Consider the following 25287-nt stretch of genomic DNA (forward strand, 5'->3'; position numbering starts at 1 on the left):
TTTTACCCTAGGAAGCAAGGTTACTCATAATTCTGTCAAGTTAATATTATTACTTCACAGAAAAATACTAAGTCTATATTTGTGTTTTCAAGTAACACCAAAAGTTTTAATACAATGGAGTATATACTTTAATGTAGAAAATGCTGTCATTGTAATTGTTTTCCAATTATTTTACAAATATTTCTTTATTTTATCTATAGAACAAAAGCCAGTACAGTGAAAAGAAACTTTTTAATACATTCAGATTAGATTGACCAATCCTTAAAATAATTTTAAAAAATTAAATAATTTAAAATTAATGCAAAATGTTATTTTATAAATATTTACCACCTTTAAGAGTATGTTCCACACATTTTTATCTTCTGCTCAAAATTTGCTATTCGGTATCTTCACTTGCTTCATGGCTTCTTCAAAGCCTGACTTGAATCGTGCCAAGTTTGTCTATTTAAGATTGATTAAACAAAGGCTTCCAGAGGATTTCAGAATTGAGTATATCCTGAGTGACAAAAACCCTTTGCTATGTTTGGCTGGATGGTCTAAAATATCCAAGTTGTATCTGGTAAGTTTTCAAAAAGAAAACTTTCTTTTTGAAATGTTAGGACTAAACTCCTTTGGAGAGTTATAAAGTCTTATACCTAAATGAGTCCTTTAAGACTATCCACTTATTGCTTCTTTCATACAAGAAAGCCAATATCTATAGAAAAATGTCCTGTTAGAATTTTCATATATAATAAATTAAAAAATTTAATTCTGACCCATTCAGTGTCTTAGTTCCTCAGTTTTAACTAGATGTTTGAAATCTGTGGCTGTACACAGACAGAATCTAAAGGTAACTTAACAAAGTAATGAACCAGTTTTCTAACTTGTGTTTACTGTTAATCACAAGAAAAGTATTATTGTAAATGCTGAGCTGAAAAGCATCCATTTAATTGACATACTTTTGCAAATAAAAACCAGTGAAACTAAAAAAAAAATTAATGCTAATTTATCATTTCATATGTCTATGTTCTTCGCTTTTGTTTATCAGTATCGTTTACTTACAGCTTTTAAAGTTCAGTAATTAGCCCTGTGGTTTTTGACAAGAAAATTTAAGAATTCACTGGTAGCTTTCCCATGAATTATTTCTTCATGTCACTGTTTCAACATTAAAGAACATTTTTATTTCTTCTACTTAACTGTGTTCCTGCTTTGTATTAAATTCACACATCCCCACCTTTGCAACTCTACCCAGTAATTTCAGGGCCTGGTATCACAAAATCATTGGTACCTTATTAAACCTATTTATTCAAACGTAAGCCAGATTCCTGAAGATGCATCTTTAAGAACTTAAAGTTACATTAATACATATATATTTATAGATTAAATACGCACATAGAAGCACATTTTGGAAGAACAAAACTACACTTACTAGGCAGATTCCAAACATCTTCTGAATAAATTGTTTCTTTATTCACTTGTAAGATTACAGGTTTTAATGTTCTTAAAGTATTGTAACTTATCTTTCCAAGGCTTATAAAAGTGAAAATTAAATTATGGAGCAAAGAATCTACACTTTGCCTTTATGGGGTGCTTTTCCAGTCCTGTTGTTCCATGTATTCTTTTATTTTAGGAGTTACTAAATGTCCTGTTTTTTCCTGTCTTGTTCACTGGGCAAACAGGGGTAGATGGTCCCCCTCCCTAGATAGGAGACGACCTCCTAGTCCCAGGATTCAAATCCAGCATGCATCTCCGGAGAATGACAGGTACTAGTCAACTCCTCCTCACAGACAAGTGGCTTCTAGAAGCTTATAGGCCACCAACTGAAGGATAACCAAGAGAAATGTTGAATGTGCTGTGCTTTATTCCAGAAGCCAGAGCCAGATATGTTGGATGTAGCCAACTCTAGTAAAGCACCTCAGAATATTTACTGAAATGAGGATAGCATACAAATGACAGAGTTTAAACACAGTGAAGTCAGGATCCATTGAAAGAATGTTCTGTTTTGAAGAGCATTTGATTGTGTTTTGAATTTCTGGAAACAAATTTAAATACTGTTTTTGTTGACAAGTAAATAAATAAAAATTCTCAGGTGCTTTAGATTATACTAAAATCTGTCACAGAGCCTATTGTTTGTTATATTGGTTGATGGTTTTATCTCAGTTGTCTTGTTTTGCTGCTGTGTACACTCGTTAACAATGAAGTTTAGGCTTTGATTATATTAAGAAATGTCTGTTTTATAAAGTAAAATACCTGGTTTTTATATATATTATAAATATTGTATTGTTAAACACAATATTGTCCAGGGCTAAGGGGTCAGTACACAAGGTAGGTTTTTAAAAATAGCATCAGTGCTTTGAATCCACTTTATGCTGATATGTCAGAAGTGCCACAACATGTATTTTCCATTACTTTGTTCTTCTCAGTTTGAAGTTGACCCAGTTTTCCTATTTTATGGTGTTTATGTATATAGGCTTTATCTTTAAATGTGTTTTCCTGACTGGTCACAAAGGTTTTTGGGTGTTTGAGATGCTTCTCTTCTGGTTCAAGCAGAAATTCAGCCAACACATTGGTAATATTTATTCAGCAGATAAGTAGATGTGGTATCTCAGAAGCAGCACAACTAGTCATGTAAACATACAGATTTTTTTTTAGTGTGTGTATGTATGGCAGAGTAATTTAAGCCCTAGGTAAGCGCGATACAATTTATTTTCTGTGTTTGTAAGCAATCAAGATATCCTCAGGATTTTAGCTTGAAAGAAAAAGGAAACATTGTCACCAAGAAAAAAATTAAGGTTGTTTTACGGATATTGGAAAATACTACAAACTGATATTTTATGAAGGTTTCAGGAACTTTTTAGCATCTTTTAATCTCTAAGATACTTGCCTCAATGTGATTTATACTTACATATTTGGAAATTAAATGTAATTCTTTCTGCTACTATCTGATTTCTAGGATAGAAATTCTGGGACTAGAAAAACCAGTAACCAATCTAAAAAGTGTTACAAATGTAGAGTCTTCTCAAAAAAGAATATAAAATAATTGTGTAAATAAAATAAAAATTTATATCTATATTGCTACTCATTTATTCAATAAATACTTATCGTACCCCTACTATGCACCCTATTCTAATGACTAGGTCACAACAGTGATTAAGACAGACAAAGTCCTGGCCATCATGGAACTTAGAATTTTCTTTTAGAAAAGATAATTCTGTGCCAGGCATAGTAGCTCACACCTGTAATCCCAGCACTTTGAGGTGCCAAGGCTAAGTGGGGAGGATTACTTGAGCCCAGAAGTTTGAGACCAGCCTGGGCACCATAGTAAGACTGCATCTCTGCAAACAGTTTCAGAATTAGCTGAGTGTGGTGGCACGTGCCTGTAGTCCCAGCTACTCAGGAGGGTGAGGTGGGCACACAGTCTGTGAGCCCAGGAGGTCAAGTTTATAGTGAGCCATGGTCATACCACTGCATTCCAGCCTGGGCAACAGAGTGAGACCCTGTCTGCCTCCCATCCCCAAGAAAATAAAAAAAGAAAAGATAATTCTAGAAAACCTTTGTATGTATTCCAAAACAAATAAAATAGTAGATTTCATCTTCTGTATTGACTGAGTATAGGAAAATTAAACATGATGATCTTTGTAATGAATATAAATGTAAGTTTATCTGGGCATTGATTAAGCAAAATGGAAATTCAAATAATACTTTCAGTTCTTACATACATGGGATGTTATTAGCTTAATTTAGTGGTATATGAATTATTCCATTTGATTGTCTAGATTATAACTATAAGAGTAGATTTTGGGAGCAGAAATGATCCTTTTAGATAAGATTATTAAAATAAATTCTTACTAAATACATAATTTTGAGTACATATTTTGCTTTTGTATGATGACGTATTTATAGATAAGTCCTATGTTCAACCAAAATAAATACATTTTACATCTCTTGATACTATTATTTATTACTGTAGAGAATAGAAAATTATTACAATACAATTGTATTAAAATATAAGATGAATATGTACTTATAAAATGAGAGATAAATTATGTCGACTAATGTTACATTCATAGGTTACCAGGTCAACCACTTGGCAAATCATAATGAACAGTGGCATTTCATTTCTCATCAGCTCTGATTTTACTCATTCAGAAGTTTCTGCCAGTTTCTAAATGAAGTAAATATGACATGAGATTTGGATATAGTGAATGTTCATAAGAATTTAGGCATTAGGTGACTTTTATCATTGGACACTGGTAGCCAGGAAAATATTCTAAAGTTAATAACAATTTATACAATTCAGTTTTGGATATCTTCTATCAGGGCCATAGTTGATTATTTTGAAAATAACATTGTAATGCAGAACGTAAATTATTCCTTAAGAGAGTTCTCCAGTACATTCAAATAAACTGAAAAGCATTTAGTTGCCCTCTTGTTTCCCACAGCATATATGTGTACACAAACACATAATGTTTAGTGAACTATTTCTCCATAATTTAATTTTAGTAGTAAGCATTCTCAGTTTTATCTCAAGTGATACCATAGATTTATTTGGAATTAACAAGAAGGTAGGTTTATCTAAGAATTTTTTCTAGAAATTGAGGAAATTTAAAACATTGATGAAGAAAAAGTACATGAATTTGGAATCCCAGGGCATATTTCTGATATTAAAATTGTAGTGAAAATTTTCTTGTAGTTTTATTTCTAAAACTGTTGACCCTTAAAAAAAAATCGTTCCAATAACAAAGCATCTCCTTATAAATAACATTATTTTAATACATGAAAATACTAATGAATCTCTATATATGTAAGTATATGAGTTTTAATTAAACTTAGATTGAGTTGTAGCTTGAAATTAACCAAAATTTGTGAGTAGCCATTTAGAAAAATATATTTTCATATGGCCCTGAAGCATCAGAGTTCTGAGTTTAGTGCTTACAGTTTAATCAATCGTCTTTAAGAATGAAAGGCTAGTGTAAGTTATTATTCAATAAAACTTTAAACTATTTTGGTAAATGTTTTATTCAAGAAAATGCAATATTTTCATTGGGTCCATTTTGAGGTATATTTTAACATGTCACTGGCTTTAACAAATTACTGGAGTTACTATCTTCAACATTTTGATTGAGAATGGTATATATATGTGTTTATGTATATATGTGTGTGTGTGTGTTTGTATATATAGCACATTAAGACAGTATAAGCCATCTAAGTAGTCAGCCATATGTATACACACATATATGTATATACACACATATATATGTATATATGATTTTTAACGGTACAATTTAGTAGTGCTTAACTCAAATACCAAAAATATTTGGTAAAATAATCTTATTTCCAGAACTTTAAATTTTTCAGTTAAGTAAAGCATCCCACTATATTTAATTCCTGAGTTGTTCTGCTAAAGTGGCTCTAATTTCTTTTGCAGATAACCAAATTTGTGTGGTTTCCTATGCCTATTAGTTGGTAGCAGCTACTTGTCTCTAAGAATCCTCAACCAAAAGTGTCAAGTGGTTTCTTTTGATTTAAAATGAATTAATCTTATTCCTCCTTTGAAAATATTCTGGGACAAACAAGTCACAAACTTTTTCACTTCCAGGATTCATGGCAGTTGCCACATATTTTCAGAGTTAGTGAAGAACCACTTATAAATAAATTCAGTGCATTACCTTATTTCTTTTTGCTCTATAACATCCTTTATTATCTGTGCTTTTCAAAAATACTCTTTGAATGAATGAACAAAGTGTATCCATGAACTAAAATATGGTGAGTCTATTTAATAGCTACAGTCATATACATAAATATCAATAATATACAGGAAGGTAAATGTATCTTAATTGCATGCATCCATTTTCACTGCATAGGAACATCTCTTATTTAGGTTGATTCTATTCCAATTTAATTTTTCCTTCCCAAACTTAATGAGTAAATAGGGTGATAGAGATTTGCATTGCACATTAAGACAGTATAAGCCATCTAAGTAGCCAAAATATAGACAGATATATTCTTATGATGTAAGTGTTAGCTCTAATTAAATGAAAACATTATGTAGTAGACTTTTGCTACAGGATTTCCAAAGCAAAACAAAAGTCTACTACATAATGTTAATTTCATCCTTAAATAAAATTTTAGTATTAATTTTGTCATTTAATAAAATTTTAATGCCTTCAGAAAAGCTTTATTTACCAATGTCTTTAGGGAGTTACCCTAACTGAAATTAGATACTGAAAAGGAAAATAAAACACATAAATTTTTAACAGTTATCTCTGTTTTTCATCAGTTCATTTTATAAATCTTCACACTAAATTAATAGAGAGGAAATAATTACTGAAAATGGAACTTCAAAAGAATTGAGGTTTAAGTAGAAACATCCCATTTTCTGATTTTTACTCTTGCTTTGATTTAATAATAAAATAATTGCTCTTATACCTTACATTTGAATGTACTTTTATAGCTTTAAAAGAATTTCTTTAGTACACTGTGAACTAGAAAGCATAAGGCCAAAAATCACATAAAAATTCAGTTGTGAATAAAAGGAGAAAAACTCAAGATTTCTGATTCTTGCATGTGTAAACCAAGTAAATATTCTTTATGAATAATACTGTAAAGATAAAAAATTTATACCAGAACAAGAAAGCATGTTTAGACTTAAAAAATGTCTAATGACTATAAACATAATGAAAACACTGAAACAGTCTTGTCTTGTTCACTCGTGTCCAGGGATCTCTCAGGTAAACATGTAATCATTCAAAGTGAACATGTGGCAGAGTCAGCAGATAACTTAAGCACTTAGGGGTGTGAGGTGTGATGGTGTTATCCTCATCAACTTATTAAGGTCTGCCATAGCTCGGATAAGACACTTAAACTTTTATGGACTAACTTTCTTCGTCTCTAAACTTAACTGGTTATACATGGGATAGTGGAATTTTAATGTCTATAGGACAATTAAAATTCCTATGGATTGTTCTAACCTTTCCTATTTTACATCTCTCAATCCAATTTATCCTAAGAAATGGCTGTGTTAAAATATACAATATTTTGGCTATAATTTAGGATTGAAAATAGAAAATAACATTAGAATTTTCTATCTTATTCTCTGCTCCTTTACAGGAAATTATTGCAATTAAGTGCATATCATTTTAACTCAATTTGCATATTCTTTTAAGGGGTTAGAAGAATTGTAAAGACATATCCTTTGTAGTTTTCTTTAGGCGAATCTTTAATGAAAGTAAATTTCATTGATATTTGAAGAGAAAAAAGGGGCATCCTCAATAAGAGGGTTAAAAATGAAAATAAAAATTAAAAAGTTAGATTATGAGCCTTTGCATGAATATTTGTTATCCAGTTATAGAGCACTGGCTCTGAGTTTTATATTTTTATAGATGAGTAAGAAAAGTCTTTGCCTTCAAGAAACAAATATTTAAAGCAATATTTTAATAGCACCACTTGCTAATTCCAAGTAATGCACAAAACAGTCAATTCTAATTCTATGTAATACTACAAAAACTACAAATACTACAATCTAAGTACTACTGAAATATTTAAAATTAGCAAAACCTGTGCAGTGGTAGTGGTATTATGGCCACTCTTTAGGTAAAAGAAAACTAAAGCATGGAGACATTAAGTAACTTCACCAAAATCACCTGACTAGCCAGAAACAGAGCTGAGATTACACCCAGTCTGACTCTAGAATTAATTATTTTAGCCAGAGATACAACATAATTACTGCTGTTCAGGTTATGGACTCTCAGTTCACCTCCTGGCTAGATGTTGAATGACCATGTAAGCTAGAACAAAGTAATCTCTAACTCTCAATTTTCTTATTCCTAAAAAGGATAAAAGAGTAGTACCTACTTCTGAATTGGAAAGAAGATATAAGATAATGCAGATAAAGTGAACATGCTAGCACAGAGAAAGCTCTCAGTAAATGTTGTATATTAGTAATATCATCATCACTGTTTTAACAATCATTGATTACTGTGATAATCTAATATATGAATCCATTACATTTTAGGAGATGAAAAGAGGAGGAGGAGTTTGAAAGTTTCACAGAGGAAATGAAATATCAATTGGGTCTAGAAATTAATAGAAGTTGCCAGGGATCAGAAGAAAAGCAGGCTATTTCAAAAAGATGCCTATAACCCTTTGATTGTACAGAAGTCTTATTCAAGGGCCCACCAGATTCTACACGATTTCTCTGTCTTCTCCTATAAAATTTTTCATCTGAATCACCTCTCTTGACCCCGCCTCCTTATTATATCTTATTATTTCTTCCCTTTTCCTGAGGTGCTTTTTCTCTAACAATATACATGGCTATCTCCTTCACTTTACGTCTTTGCCAAAATGTCACCATTTCAATAAGTCCTTTCCAACCACCCTACTTAAAATTGCAATCTGCCCCTGCCCCTAAATTCCCACCTTTTTACCCTGGTTTACTTTTGTTGTTGGCATGTGTCACCTTTTCCCATACTATATAATGTACTTGTTTGAGCTACTTTTTGTTGTTTATTTTTTGTCTTGTATCAACAAAATGTACATTTCTTGAAGGTAGAGATAATTGTGGTTTTTTTCCACAGACATATTCCAACCACCTAGAACAGTGCCTAGTACATATACATGCACAAGTATTTGTTGGATGAATGAATGAATGATTGGAAATCTTAATGACAGTACATTTTGTGGGTCTTCCTGAATCTCTCCGCTCTCATCTGCTCTACTTGTGCTGAAGATGAGAAAAGGAGTATTTGATCTTCCAGTCAGTTGCCCAAGCACTGTGGGGACCAAGCATAAATTTCCCATAACTATATTTTTATTTCGAGCTCCAATACCTCCTGAGCCTGCAGATCTAATTACCAATCCTCTCTTCTCCCCTTACTTCTCATCCTCCCACTATGCTTATGCCTTCTTTCCTGTGCTTCAGGAACAAGATTCCATTCCCAACAACATCTCCCATTGATTTCAGCCATGAAATCAATCATGAAGTCTCTGCCCGCCTACCACCCATGATCCCCTCTCCTGACCGTAGAAGCAATCAGGTAAATAAGAACCTTAATGTCAGAGAGAGAGAGTCATCTGTTAGTGATTTCCCGGCACCTGATTTCATGGTTTCGTTTCTTCATTCCAGAACAAAGATACACCCATAAGGCGTGTGTCAGAATCTATCTCTTCCACTCTCTTTGCTGTATAGTATGTAACAGAAACAGCTTAGGAGCCAGATAGACTTAGATTTTAATCCTAGCTTTGCCACTTTCTAACTGAGTAGCCTTTCCCTAAGCCTGTTTCTTCATCTACAAAATGGAAATGACACATTCTTAAAGGATTTTCATGGAGTTTAAATACCTTCATACCCCCATCAGTGCCTGCCATAGTTATCCTTCAATATATTGAGTACCCTCTTTTCCAACTGGTAAGGGAATATGATGTCTCCTTCCTCTATTTCTTCCTTTTTTATCTTAGAAGTGGGATGTCAGATTAACACGAGTCTGAAAACACACAGCGGAAACCCTGAATTGAAGGGGCAAGAGAGTGTGAACACAATTTCTGGCGAAAGTGGAAGAGATTGGGAGAGATGAGCAGTCTCAGAACTCTGTAACAGCCTGTGAAGGCTTGTACCTTGATATGTGTTCCTAGTGCCTAGCAGAACTTGGTATATAGTAGGTACTTAATTAGGATGTCACACAGTAATAAGACAGATATTTGTCTCAACATTGTTGGGGGAAAGGGATATCAGTAAAGAAAAATAAGCTTAATTTGTAGATAATATTAAATACACATTCTTAGGGTTTCACTCTTTTTTGTAATAAGTGTGAGCTTCTTGACCACAATATTTTACATTGCTTATTTCAAATATATGGTACTTCAGACATTTTAGGCTAATTAGACATATGTAAGCTGCCGTAGAGAAGCAAACTTTTTATAGAAAAATTATTTCTGTGGGAAAAATGCATTTCAAATGTTCAGTGCACATATGTACTTTTAAACAGTAGAATAAACTGGGGACTGTAGTTTGCAATGTGATTAAAATGCTATGTGCTTTTAAAAATACTATATAGTTTATATAAGCATCTATGAAAAATTTTTAAATGATTTTAATAGTTTATATAAATACTTTCATTTATGTAAAACATCTTTAACTATAGCATTTTTCTTCTCTTTTCTTCACAATTTGTGGGGAACAGAACGAAAAAATCTTTGTAGCACCAAGTTTCAACTTGTGAAAGTGGAGGGCATTTCACCCCTTTGAAGCCTTTCAGCACCTAAACTATTACCATCATCACATTTATCATTATTACGTTTCATCATTGTATTTGTTTGGTCATCAGCAGAGGCTGAGTTGCTCAGTAGGGATTCATATTGTAGACATACTTGTCTAGACTAATGAAATGTCAGCTTCTCGCATCTTCTGTTGGGCAACTTGTGTCTTCCACTTGGCACCAGTTCTGGTTTTCATTTTATTTATTCATTCATCATTCATTCGTTTATTTATTTTTGAAAAGTACTGACTGACAAAATCATTTAGGTAATATAGTTGCCATTTTTCATGTCTATTGCGTTTATCATTGTATGATGTTAATGTAGCTTTATTCATCATATATTTTGTGTTTAACATTTCATTCCACAGGCACTCCAGAAAGTCTGAAAGATCTAGCATCCAAAAACAGACTAGGAAAAGCACTACCTCTGATGCAGAAAGGTAGGCTTGGTGTTGTGGTGTGCTGACATCTTCCATTTTATGAGTATATTTAGGGGTGCTGTCACTCATTTTACATGATCAGTTCTTAAACACAAATTGTGATGTTTAAAGGCATTCATGTAACTAAACCTACCCCTAAATGGAAATGATCTCATTGAAGAAGAGAAGGATAATTTCAAGGCATTTCTTAAATCTTAGGGTTTAAAAAATAATTATGTATTTCTCTTAGTGATCATTCTGATTACTAATAAGGATTAAATCCATACTCATTCCTATATACATATTAGAACATAAATATTTTGTTTCTGATATCATTTTAAATATTACCAATGAATGTAGTGCCTGGAATATGCAAATTATTGACTGTCTTATTTATCTAAATAATGCCATCTTTTAAAAAAATCACTTTTCTACAAATTTATATTCTAATATTCTACTGGTATATTATAACCAAGGATATACATTGAGTTAGTGTAAAAATTATAAGAGATTGCTAACCTTTTGTTTGCAATTTGTCCAATTCCACAAAGGTTTTAAGTATTTTTAGGTACAACATATTGACATTTTTTGTTGTTAACATGGTGTAAAAAGACCTAAGAATTGCAACTAACATATATTCATTCACCCATTCATTTATCCAACAATGATTGAGAGCATGTAAAGGGACACAGATGTAAATAAATAAGTGTATTCAAGTATCATAGTTTTCATTATAGAGGTATGCACAGGTACAGTATGAACATAAGGAAAGGTGTGGGGTAAGGATGTAATTAGGAAATGCTTCATAAACAGATGTCCCTTGAGCTAAATCCAAATACATAAAAGTATGTGTGAAGAGTGGAGTATTCTAAGAGGGGACAACGTGAGGAAACACTGAGACTGGAAATATTTTCTTGAGTTTGGGGAAATGGTACCAGTTTTGGGATGGAGAACAGGATTCAGTGGATAGAAAAGAGGCCTGAAAATAAAATCAGAGAAATTCTGAGAGGTTAAATGAGTGACATCACTATGCCATGTTAATACCATGCTAAAGAATTTCAACTTCTTTATTGATCTGAGAACCACAGATGTACTTTAAACATGGGAGGCAGAAGATCTGTTTTGAGTTCCAGAATTATAGATCTGGATTTTGATTTTTGGAAGGTGGACCAAAGGACCTAGGGGTAGATGCAAGGCATCAGCCAGGCTATCCCAATAGGCCTAGCAGAGATAGAATTTGTACAATTCAGTGATTCATTCATTTAACAGATATGTACCAACTATGTGCTAAGTTCAAGTAATAAAATGACAAGTAGCAAAAAAGAAAAGCTTTCCAGAGGATATTAACACTGAGTTGAGATCTGAAAAATGAGTAGGTGTGAGACATATCAATGGATATGGTAGGTAAAAGGGAGATGAAATTTACTTCTGGACAGTGGTCTGTGGAGATATGACTATTTAGGGAACTTGATTTACAATGGAGTAAGGATACAGGGGACTCACGAAAAGTGTTGAGTAGTAAAAGGAGTTGGACTTTGAGGAAGGAAATTGATCGATAGCCTTTGATGAAACCATGTTTGTATTTTCACGTTCTTTAATCCCAGCTCAATTAACTGCAATTTCTTTACCATCATTGTAAATAACTATGATTTCTTAGATAAATTTTCAATCTTCAACCATCATTTTCAGCCCCTCTACAGAATTTCAATTATTTTGATATGACTAAACCTTTTCCTTGAAGTTGTATTCTTTTAATTCTATTCAGTATTCTTTCATTCATTTTTTAAAAGTACTAGTTGAAACTGGGCATGGTAGCTCACACCTGTAATCCCAGCACTTTGGGAGGCCAAGGCAGACAAATCACCTGAGGTTGGGAGTTTGAGACCAACCTGGAGAACGCCATCTCTACTAAAAATACAAAAGTAGCTGGACATCGTGGTGCATGCCTGTAATCCCAACTACTCAGGAGGCTGAGGCAGGAGAATCGCTTGAACCTGGGAGGCGGAGGTTGCAGTGAGCTGAGATTGCGTCATTGCATTCCAGCCTGGGCAACAAGAGCAAAACTCCGTCTCAAAAAAAAAAAAAAAAAATTGCTGGCCGGGCACAATGGCTCAAGCCTGTAATCCCAGCATTTTGGGAGGCCGAGACGGGCGGATCACGAGGTCAGGAGATCGAGACCATCCTGGCTAACACGGTGAAACCCTGTCTCTACTAAAAAAATATAAAAAAAACTAGCCGGGCGAGGTGGCGGGCACCTGTAGTCCCAGCTACTCGGGAGGCTGAGGCAGGAGAATAGCGTAAACCCGGGAGGTGGAGCTTGCAGTGAGCTGAGATCCGGCCACTGCGCTCCAGCCTGGGCAACAGAGTGAGACTCTGTCTCAAAAAAAAAAAAAAAAAAAAAAAAAATTGCTAGTTGAGTGACTACTGTGTGTAGTTATATATTAAGGATATATTAGTGAACAAGTTTTTTGGCAATAGTATACTATTTTAGAAAATGATAGATGATGTCAGAGTCAACTGGAGGTGCTTAACTCCAGATTAGTGATATTGAAGCATCTGCCTTTGCAACTCTGAAAGTAATCTGCGAACAAACACAAATCCTCCAATCAGAATAGCAAGGATTTGATAGACTTTCATTTTCAAATGTATGGCACTTACGAATTATATTCCTAGTACTCTTGCCTTTCCTTTGCTTATAGTTTAAAGTAGAAAGCTGTAACCTTTTAGATGTGCTTGATTATAATTAAAGCTTTTCATTGATTTTTATTAGAGTGTAAGCTACATGCCTAGTTTCTGTGTGAATTGTTGAATAGCAAGTTACAAAAGAAGAACTGTCCTGGGTTTTCTAATTTATGTTAGCTATGAATAAGAGCTATCAAGAAGATACCTTGAATTTACATCTAGCTACACGTGAACCGAAGACACAGTATAAATGCTTTGGACACTGACTCCTGGCCTTTGAGAACTGATAACTTCCCAAAAGGAGTCATACTACACAGTTTTGCATTGGTTTCTGGCAAAATTTGCTGTTTAATGATCGTAATTTTAAAGGCCTTTTATTGCCCTCAGCAAACGTAACCTCATGACAGATAGCCTTGTAAGAATATATTTCGAAAAGAGATGATGACCAGCTGTCGTTAGGAGACAAGTAGAACTGATTTATATCTTTTGTGCCAAGCCACTTAAGCATCATATTTTCTTGGGAAGCTTCTTGATAAGATAAAAGTCTAGCTTTTCATCTTCATGTGAATTCACCCATGAGAACTGCTGCCCATCATTTCTGCATTCCATTCTAGTGACTTTTCTTCTTGTGGAAACTACACTCTACATTCTAACTGGAGGATGCTTTATTTCTTTATTGGGACTACTATTTAGAATTGCTTACATAGGCATTTTATGGTGTGTTCTTGCAAAAGAGCCTGTGCAGGCCTGTAAGGGACCAGCACAGTAGGAGCCACTTTGAAAATTTGACCTTAAATACCACATACATGTCCATCCTTTAACAAGTTGTTTAAAAACAAAAACAAAAAACAAAACCATATTTTTTTTTTTTTTAGGTTTTGGTAGAAGCAATTTACTGCAAGTCCATTTGCAGCAACAAAAATGTCTGACTAAAGATTCAAATTTTTATTGAGAAGTGTGTTTTACTTAAGTGTAAATCAAAACTCTAGTCTTAGATGAAGGAGAGTAGGCATGGATTGAACTCAGTGGTAAATGTTTAGATACATATTTGGAGATGAACTAGAATCAGGCATACATAAGTTTGAATTAAACCTCTTTTTTTTTTTTGAGAGTCTCGCTCTGTTGCCCCGGCTGGAGTGCAGTGACACGATCTCGGCTCACTGCAACCTCTGCCTCCCAGGTGCAAGTGATTCTCCTGCATCAGCCTTCTGAGTAGCTGGATTACAGGCGCACACTACCATGCCCAGCTAATTTTTGTATTTTTAGTAGAGACGGGGTTTCACCATGTTGGTCAGGCTGCTCTTGAACTCCTGACCTGGTGATCCGCCTGCCTCAGCCTCCCATAGTGCTGGGATTACAAGCGTGAGCAACCATACGCAGCCACAAACCTCATTTTTTAAAAATGAAGAGATACAGATATACATATTAGAGTGGTAGTTGTTAAATACCATTGTCGATATATTTTGATTCCACAAACTCTCAAACACAGTTCTGTTAAGTCCTGCCAAATAATTTGATACTTGGACATATGATTTGTGTTATAAGATTCATGGTACATCCTGAGATGTGAAATTACCATTTTTTTTCTCATGATACACAAACAATCCTATCTCACTAGACAGAAAAGAGAGCAAGCATTGGAGCTGGACAGACCTGTGTGGATCCTGCCCTCTACCACATTTTAGCTGTTTATCTTTCTCCGAGTCACTCTATGACCCTCAGTCATAAAATAAAATAAAATAAAATAAAATAGTAATAATAACACTTCCTAGTGTGTGAGAATACAAAAAGGTACGTAGGTATATACTTGTGTGTGTACACATGTAGATACATGTATGCATGAATACATGCATGCCTGCATATGCGCGCAAACACTTTCAGTTCCTGTCGTGAATAGATGACCCTATACTGATACTCAGTAAGGAACAGCTGTTACTGTTATGTTATTTATCCATCCTACACTCCCTGTTTCATTCTCTAACAGGTTGTTCTAAATCTCTGTCATTCTTCTTAACATCCTTACATTCTTAGCACACCCCATTTCACTGAAAAGATCAGGGCACAACAGCCTGGATTCTTTCAACTTTACGTCCTGTACCTCAGAATTTCTTGATTAATTGTCCTTTCCTCTTGCTTGAAAACAAACTATACTTGGTTCTATTATCTCTCCTCTGCAAAACCTTGCTCTTCTCTCTCCAAGCTCTGCATTTTTCCTCTCCCCAGCTTCCCCTTCATAATTCATCATTGCTACCACATTCCTTTCTTCCTCTGGCAAAGTGGCTTTCTGTGCTTCTCCTTTGGTCTGTGATCTCATGCTTGTTACAGAGTGGCTGGGGACAGGAACTCTTTCATTATTGAGGGACTTTTCATGTCAAAGAAAAAAGCATATCTTGTGCTAAACGATTAACCTCAAACATTACAGGCTGTTTTCAGACACTGCAAGCCTTGTGGTTCAGGAGATGGAACACTGTATGTGGTTGAGCTGTGAATGTTCACCCAGGAAGCCATTTATTTGCTCCTGAAATTGCTTTTTATACTTTTGCCATTTAGTTTGATGTCACAGAAAGTTCACCTAAATTATTTACATTTCAAGTCACATTTGAGCTTTTCTTTTAGTGTTTGTGAATTGCTTTAAGGAATGGAGCAAGATTTAAGTGAAATTGTAATATCCATGACATTTCTCAGTAATAAGGTGAAAACTGTAATTCCATTTGCAAGCCACATTTAGAAAGTGTGTCTTGAACAAGGATTGAAGTTTATTGTCATGATAATGGCTTTCAAAGAGTAACAGATAAAACTCTCATCACTGGAAAGGACTTGATGATGTACTCTATCCCATAGAAATTAATTCTATATAGTTGAGTTAATGTGGATAGTCAATTTAGAATAAACAGTTTTAATATATAGAACACTATGAGTTACTTTTTATTTTAATTTGGAAATTGAGGAAACAGCCCAGGTTTCAGGGTTTGAATTATAGTATGATAAAGCACTAATTGATAGCTTAAGAAAGTAAAATACACCTTTATTAAAGATCTAAGCTGAACATCTTTTTGTTATCTTCAACCTGACATTTTCCCGTTTTGTTGTTCTTAAATGAATAAATACTCAGAATCAAAATCATTATAAAAATAATTTTACTTAAAAGGAAAAGAAAAATTACCAATCTGAATAGAAGTTGAATGACACTCCTGTATGTGCTTTTGGTGATAAATATGTATTCTTTATTCTCACACATTTTTAGTCACTAAGTGAATTTTACAGTATTGCTTTAAAAGGGATAAGGTATCATTTTATTTCTGTCAAAATAATACATGCTAGGTATTTTAATCATGCATTTTGTTTAAAATATATACCAATATCAGTGAAAAAGGCCAAAGCATGCATTTATAAAAATAAGTACATATATATAAACATCGTTTTTTAATTTTTAATTCATTAATTGGCTTTACAATAATTTTAAACACCATAGTAATATAATCGTCAAAATATGGATACATACATTTTCAGATATTGTTATATCTGAGAGAACATGTTTTTATCCATATTTAAGCCATTTATATTTAATCAGATGTATAATTAATGAAGCATTCTCCATGTTATATTGTTTTAATTTTTTTGTCTACTTAGATTAACCTCAAAAGGCAGCCTTCTTCTGTTATTTTTGGCATAGTCTTGCTTATTACAGAGTAAAATTATGAAGATTGTAAAAATATAGAGGCCTACTTGATAAAAATCAAGTGTTTCTTCTTGAAGGCAAGCACTTGAAGCTTCTCTGTATTCATCATCCTAATTACAGTCACTCATTCAAGCAACATACCTTTATTGAGCTCTTGCTCTCTATGCAGCTATGTTGTAGGCACTCGAGATAGAGCTCTATAAAACAAAACAAAACAAAAACAAAACAAAAAGCAAACAAAAAAACAGACAGGAATCTCTGCCCTTGGTGGAACATACAAGAGGTTTATTACATTAGAGCAACACCAATTAGCCTTTTAAAACCACATGGCATTCACATTTGCAATAATAACTTGTCAGTTTGATTTGAATTCCATTTCAATAATTGCGTGATGGGTTCTCTTCTTTGAAATTACTGTCATGTATGAGTAACCAGGTTTTCCTTGGACAAATGTGTTGGTATCAAAGTTAATGTGAACCTGCTGACTGAAGATCTTTTTTGGCCCTAATGTTTTAGGGTTCTCCCAGCATGTCTTTCTAGAAGGGGACACGCAGCCCCAAGAACAACTGATCAGCCAGTCATTAGGGGAAAACATCCTGCTCGCTCAAGGTCGAGTGAGCACTCTAGTGTCAGAACACTGTGTTCTATGCACCACCTTGTCCCTGGAGGGTCGGCGCCACCTTCTCCGCTTCTGACAAGGTCGCTATTCAGTGTCCCCCTCAGCATTCATGTCCTGCCTCCGGGTGTTGGTGTGGTGTTGTACCTTCCTGAGCACTAGAAGCTTTCACTCATTTTGACACCATAACTTTTAATCCTTTCTTTGTGACACTTAAATCTCTCCCACATCCTCTTTTACTTGCATCTATCTTCACTGTGCTGGTGGTATTCTATAGTTTCTGCAGTTAGCTCTCATTGAAAATTAAATTTGGCTGTGTTATGTCCTTTCATCTGTTTGTGGCATATTCATATATAATTTTTTTAATTATGTGAAATTTTTATGATGAGTTACCTGGAATTAAATTTGTGCTTACTTTAGAAAGCATAAGAGGAAATTTTAAGAATCTTTTATATGTGTTCATTAAAGTGTTAAAATGTGTTAAAGTTCTTTAGTTTGAAAAGTGTTTAAATGCCAACAGATGGAAGTCCGCATAATCCTGGGCAGTAGTAATACATCTGCTCACTTCTCAAATTTTTATTTGTAATTTTAATGTTAGCACCAGTGTATTTCATAACATGTGTCCAGGATTATTTTAAGTATCTTTCAAATTTGTTCCTATTTAGAAATAAAGTACAAGTGAGTGGTAATTTATAAAAGTCTGCAGCTAGAATTCTTATCAGTTATAAATAATTCTGTAGTCTAGATCAACTTAACAGTAGCAGTTTAGGCAACAGCCTTTCTTACCTCACTTATCCATGTTGTTAAGATCAGAGGCTGTAATTAGATATATTTGGTTCAGTAATGCCGAAACTGAGTAACTTGCCCAGGTAGAACAACTTAATAGAAAGTTAATGAAAATAAGTGAATTGAATTCTGCTCAGTTTAAGAATTCATTATGTAGAACTGTGTGTGGTGCACATTGCCCTATCTCATTTAACCCTTTTTTGTAGTATTCCATTTATACATATCATAAAAAGTGTTTGATTCTGCTCCCATTGGCCCAGTGAGGGGGGTTATGTCTAATTTAATAGTAACAGAAAGGAGGAAAGATTTTTGTCAGACCACGTTGGGATTTCGTTATTTCATGCCCACTTTGCTTTTTGCCTGCAGAATGCACCGACAGAGAAGTCCAACACAATCTCCTCCAGCAGACACATCGTTCAGCAGTCGTAGGGGAAGACAGCTCCCACAAGTGCCAGTGAGAAGCGGCAGTATAGAACAAGGTATCCGATAAAGAGAGATCATTGTCCAAAAATCTTGGATTTGAGAACCACCTCTATTTATACCCCTTTTATTAAATGAATAGTATTTTGATTATATATAGTTTGCTGAATCCTAAAAATTTAATTTTCTTACAGTCTTTATCCCCAACACCTAGTGACAGTGGTTCATGGCATGCACACAATTTTTGCTGAGTGAGTTTTGCTGGATGAATGAATTTTAGATGATCATTTAACAGAAGGGATGGAGGCGTAGAAACATCTTATTCCAAAGGGACAAAGGAAGAAAATAAAATTTTAAAATCGCAGTACAATATGGCATTTTATGTGTTAAAAGAATATTTTACCTTTAAAAATATGTTTTAAAAATTAAACTTAAATCATTCTGAATCCTTTACTATTTTTTTCATTTAACTTGATTAGCAGTAGCCTATATTTTAATATGTTTGATGATGAAAAAAATGACAAAACACATGTTTTAGTGTCTTCAGCAATTCATATTGCTTAAAGATTTTCTTATTTTATGCATATATTATTGCTTCATTTTCTGAGCAACAAAGAAAGAGAGAGAGAGAGAATGTATACAGTCTGATTTTAGTAGAAACTAAATTCTCTAAACTACCCGAGCTAGATGTTTTAGACACTAGGTTAAAGTAGTATTCTTCGTGTGACCCAAAGTGCTATCACATATCTTAGTAGGTGAAATGATTTGTATCATTATTTTTTATCACATATTTTTAATCAGGGATTTGGTAAGCAATTTACTAAAATAATTTCTACTTTGGGATTGTAATATAAATGTAATAGAATTATTTTTAAGATATTTATTAAAAACCTTCATCCCTGTGAAACAACTGAAAGGTTAACACTTTGATTATTTTTTTCAGCAGTGTTATTGTTGCTGATGGAAAACTTGCATTTCATTTTATATTGAGGGTACAGGGGTACTTGTTTTTCTCACTTAACTGAAGTGCTTTACTGAATATATCACAGAAATGTTAAAGATCTCAGAAGGTAAATGCATTGTTTCAAAGACTGATGTGGCATAGATTGCCATGCAGAATACTTGATTATAGGAAAATTAGTGTAGATTTTTAAAGGTATCAACTTATTAATAGAGGAACACTGGTGTGATAAACTCTTGAGTTTATATTTTTAAAAATACATTCTATTGATACTCCATGCTTTAGTTTTCAGGGTTGCTAAAAGGGTTTTCATTTAGTGAACCATGAAAATACGATGCGTTGTGAAACTCTGACTTTCTTTTTTAAAATAGCAGTTAATTCATTGGAATTATTAATTGACATGTTTAACATTTTTCCTCTCCTCTCTGGAAACATTTTAAAATTATTCATAATTAATCTGGCAATAACCCAGATGAAATTGTTTTAAAATTTATTTTTTAAAACAAAAGTTGGTGTTTATTTAACGTATCTATTCATGAGCTCCTGTTGCACAACTGAAACAACTACAAATGTGGGTGTTTAGTTACAAAGTCGGTGTTACTGATCATATTTTACTAAAGATTGATATTCCAAAACTCGTGTGCTCCTAAAATTCTTTGCATTTCCTCCAGTTGCAAATAAAACATTTTATGAGTTCAAAAGCATATAAGGGTACTACATATAACTCTCCTATAGTGAGATTGTGGTTACATTATTTCATTATTTCTGTATAAATAAGAATTGCTTCCACAAAATCAGTTGTATTGTACGTTGGATTTTGGTTTTTTTAAAAAAGCTCATGTTCTATTGTTAATATCAATGTTACTGTTTATGATATTCGTATTCACAGTTGTCTTTCAGAGAAATCATCAATTTGTAAGGATTGAATTAAGGTGGGAAGAAGGGAATGACTACATTGGTGGAGTTATTTTGATATTTAATATGACAAATACACTAATAAACATTTTGGTTATTTGAGTTTCCTGAAATATATGATCTTTAGAGTTATATACGTACAGCTTTTTAAAAATGTGACAACAAACATGTATTTTATATATATATAAATGTCCTATAAATAAAAGAGACTTGGTGTTTTTTTTATGATATAAATATGTGCTTTGGGACTTTTGGTAAATGATCATACTGTCTGCCATCATCTTTTTATGATTCTATTTCAAAATGAACAGTTCACATGACAGCTTTGTTTGTCCTAAAATATGTTTATAAAAGTAAATTTTAATTTGATGTATGAGTTAGATAGGATTTAGCATGTTCTATTTAAGATTGATTTTATTGTTGTTCTTAAGGCTATAGAATTATGTCATTTTATTCTTTCGATATTGTTTGTTAAACTTTAGTTCCATCTCCCATGAAAATTAATGCTGACCACAGTCTATTACAATTGATTAAGCCCCTACTGCACTTAACTTCCTTCCCATTTTTTCTTTATTTTTAACAAAGGGTGGTTTTCTGTTTAGAAAATAATTTGATAAACAGCTGATTGGTAAGAACAAATATTTCAGATGGTTTAGATTACTAGATACTGATACTCCTTCTTGAGGCACTTATAAAATAATTTTATTCATACACAGTTTCTGGGTACAGGTATCTACGTTACTGATTTTGGAATGTATGCTGGGACAATTTGACTGTTTCACTGAAAGTATGTTTTTGTTTTTGTTTTTGTTTTTGTTTTTTGTAAATCAAATATACTACTCTCTCTTTATACCATAAAGGCAGTATCTCTTAAAGGCTAACATATCGTTTGAAAAGACATGTTTACTCAATTTTTGAAAAGGTGTTTTAAAGTTTATTTTAAAAATTGAGAGTGCTAGCCTGTTTGCTACATAGAGCCTGATTATGTTAAAGTAGATTTAGGGGAAAAACAAAGAGGTGATCACAATACAGATTATTGAGGTAGAGTACTTGAAAAAGTAGCCTTGGCCGGGCGCAGTGGCTCAAGCCTGTAATCCCAGCACTTTGGGAGGCCGAGACGGGCGGATCACGAGGTCAGGAGATCGAGACCATCCTGGCTAACACGGAGAAACCCCGTCTCTACTAAAAATACAAAAACTAGCCGGGCGAGGTGGCGGGTGCCTGTAGTCCCAGCTACTCGGGAGGGTGAGGCAGGAGAATGGCGTAAACCCGGGAGGCGGAGCTTGCAGTGAGCTGAGATCCGGCCACTGCACTCCAGTCCGGGCGACAGAGCGAGACTCCGCCTCAAAAAAAAAGAAAAGAAAAGAAAAGAAAAGGAAAAGTAGCCTTATAATTTAAGTAACTCTAATGGTATGTGATAATTGAAAGCAAAGACTTCCACAGCGTTTTTCAGGTTATATTTCAACACGATATCCCAGCATATCCCTTATGTATAGTAAGGCTGAAGACAGCTTATTTGGTTGTATAAAAATGGATTTCTGAAACCAACCAGTAACTTTTTTTGTGCTCAACTGGATCTTTTAAAGAAGTATTTAGAGATCATTCACAAACTAACAGTAAATGATGTGTTAGTTATGTTTTATATCTTCCATTATTATATCACCTACCTAAAACTCCAATGATATTCCTCCTCAAGAATATAGAAACAGGCCATTAGTCCTCTGTAAATAGTACAAAACAAAGAGGTGGATATAAAGCCTTATAAAATGTCTAAGAAGTATAGTCTCTACAAAACAACTAATTTTACTTTGGTGTATTTTAATGTAATTAATTTGAGAAGAAAGAAAGGATTACTTAAATTAGAATTTTCTTTCATGTGGAAAGTGTTACAGAATAGTTTCCATGGTGCAAACAAAGTGTAAAAATGGAATTCATTTTTTATTTATCAGATAAAAAAATAAATTTCATTTTATCATATGAGCCTTTATCATATGAACTTTCATTTTTGAAATGATAAAAATTTTTGTTATGAAAATTAAGTATGCTTTTAAATACTTTTCCAACAAAAATCACAATGGATTTGAAATGTTTTAATAAAATTGGTACTGAAATTTTATACAGCTCTTAAAAGGAAAGAAAAAATAATACAGAATATATTTTTCAAATGCCAAACATGCTAATTTCCCAATGTTTTTGTTTCATTTTAAATCTTTAAATTGCTGTATTCATTCTTTCTTTGATTAATTTTAGTACCATATTTGGGAACTCATGGTTTTTCATTGCAATTTATCATGTCACATTATATGTTATGCATTTTAATTATTCATGCCATTGTGTTAATTCACATTTCCATGTCTAACTATAAATTTGCTGATTTCTTTCTTTTGTTTCCATCATTATGTGCATTTAATTCATTGAAGAACAAGAAACATATAACTCTTCCACAAAAGGTAAATATAAACATAACTTTTTAACCATTTAATATTGTTACTTTTAAAAATAATAATATACAAGAGTTATATAATTGTATTTATTGAAATAATGAGCAAAATTAACAGGTAGCTATTTTCCTGAAATGACTTTGTAGTGTATTTGATATTAATTATTTCATTTTCTATGTTTACATCAAAGAGATTACTTTAAAATTAATGTTTTTTTAAAAAAATTATTTAAAATTAATGTTTTTTTTTTTTTAATTTATCTACACTGACAACTAGAAAACAACTGTCCTTGGAAAATGACATTTTCTTTGTTTCTGTTTATTTGCATTCCCCTTCTCTCATCGATAAAAGATTTAATTCTTCTATTTAGGGTGATACCTGGTAAAAGTAGAAAATCTCTGGATTTTACTTTCCAGATAGCAGTAACCTTAGTCAATGTTCTAGCTCTGGCTGCAGTCATACATCCGAGAAGCTGCTGCCTAAATGTTACTTTGGTTTGCCTCAATACTGTTAAAATACCCATTAATTTTATCTTTCTGAGAGTCATAGGAGAGGAAAACCATTCAGCATTTTTGGTCTTTGGTCTTTGCACTTGAATTTCAAATAGGTTGCAGGATTCCCCCCACAGTCATATGCTGCCCACACCATTTTCTGTTCAGAGTTGCTGTTGGCCTGATGATTAACTATTTGAACATACGTTTTCAGCTCAATGTGATAAGGTTAATTATATTTAATAATTATGTAATTCTGTATAATTTAATAAAAGTACATTTTCTCAATATTTGAAAGTGGACTAACAATTGAATTAATTTGTTGCCCATAGTAACGACAAATTAACGCAAAGCTAGTTCTGAAAATAACATCATTCCTATTTTATGAATAAGGAAACAAGTTCAGAGAGATTATGACATTTGCCCAAACTGCTCTTCAGTAGTAGACTACAAACCCAGATCTTTTTACTTTTGACCTTTTCCACTACATGTTGGTGTATCCTATTTTAGTAAGTACAAATCCCAAATATATTATTTCTCATTCTTAGTGTATCTAGTTATGCATTATGTATCTCAGTATTACAAAGAGAACATTTTCAATTACATATTTAATCTGTATTTATAAAAATGTATCTAACAATATTTATATTCAGGCACTATACATATATATTATTCTGGCATAGTGTCTGATATGTTAGGCAATACATAATTAAAAATTTAAAAATTCAATGAGATCAAGATGTTTTGGCCATCGATTTTGCATAGATTTCTAGCCATCCTGCATTTTTACGTCAGATATTGGAAGCACAACATTAGATTCAGTAGTACAAGAATGACCAATGTAATTTTGCTTAAGTGCAGAAGAATGTAGTTGGATTTGCAAGATAAATTTTGGTGTGCTAAAAGTATTAAATTCATATTAGAAATGGCCATGACCTAATTCCTTTATCCAAAAGAAAGAAAAATATAATAATTCTTCATTTAGAGTTCTTTCCTATATATATTACCAGGAAAAGCTGTACCTAGCTAAATAAAACAAAACAAAATCCATAAGTATAACCTAAAGTCTGCATGAAATATGCACATTTAGGGCCTCTCTGCAGAGCATGTCAATTTATGTTTTTATACAGTCAGTGTGTCCTGGCTGAGAGGTGTCATCACCCCTCCAAGCATTCCTTGGAAACAGGATGTAGAAATGCCTCACAGAATAGACCACATTTTTAGAAACAACCAAAGAAGCACATCCCAAAATGCATTCAGCAAGGTATAGGTCAGAAAAAGGATGCTGCACCTCTCTTTAGGGATTTAAGATGACACAGTTTAGCCACTGAACATGGCTCTCAAAACCTCGAAAGGATAGAAGCAAGCTCAAGGAATTTCATTAAAATCATATTTTAAGCTCACATAAACCAAAAGAAAGGAAAAGTTCACAGCATAGAAATCCCACTTCTGTGAGCTGAAGTTTACCTTTGCTGGGATCTCTCTTATTAGAGAATTCAGGTTATTGTGAGTAAATCCCGGATAAATGAAGACCAATACACAAGATAAGGGGTTCATTAGTCACGGTTTTTTTTGATTAACTATGGATGAACTTGTAGGACCACCAGTGGTTCCAGTTTGTCAGGGCCGGAGAGTTTTCCCAAGA

The 25287-nt window shown here is 33.3% G+C and overlaps 1 protein-coding gene across 50 annotated transcripts in view; it reads left to right on the plus strand.

The window, feature by feature from the left end:
- RIMS1 (regulating synaptic membrane exocytosis 1) overlaps positions 1-25287 on the plus strand; it is a 510553-nt gene that overhangs the window by 374018 nt on the left and 111248 nt on the right. For 16 of the 50 annotated variants that reach the window (XM_010371432.2, XM_030929231.1, XM_030929241.1 and 13 more), the window contains one exon: positions 18781-18893. In XM_010371432.2, coding sequence (XP_010369734.2) covers positions 18781-18893 — 113 coding nt within the window. Of the gene's footprint in view, positions 1-1658; positions 1743-10600; positions 10673-17528; positions 17712-18780; positions 18894-23130; positions 23161-25287 lie in introns of all 50 variants that reach the window. The other 34 variants (XM_010371427.2, XM_030929234.1, XM_030929265.1 and 31 more) reach the window with 8 other exon arrangements.

This window comes from Rhinopithecus roxellana, chromosome 4 (genome assembly GCF_007565055.1).
Source record: "Rhinopithecus roxellana isolate Shanxi Qingling chromosome 4, ASM756505v1, whole genome shotgun sequence".
Classification (NCBI taxonomy): domain Eukaryota; kingdom Metazoa; phylum Chordata; class Mammalia; order Primates; family Cercopithecidae; genus Rhinopithecus; species Rhinopithecus roxellana.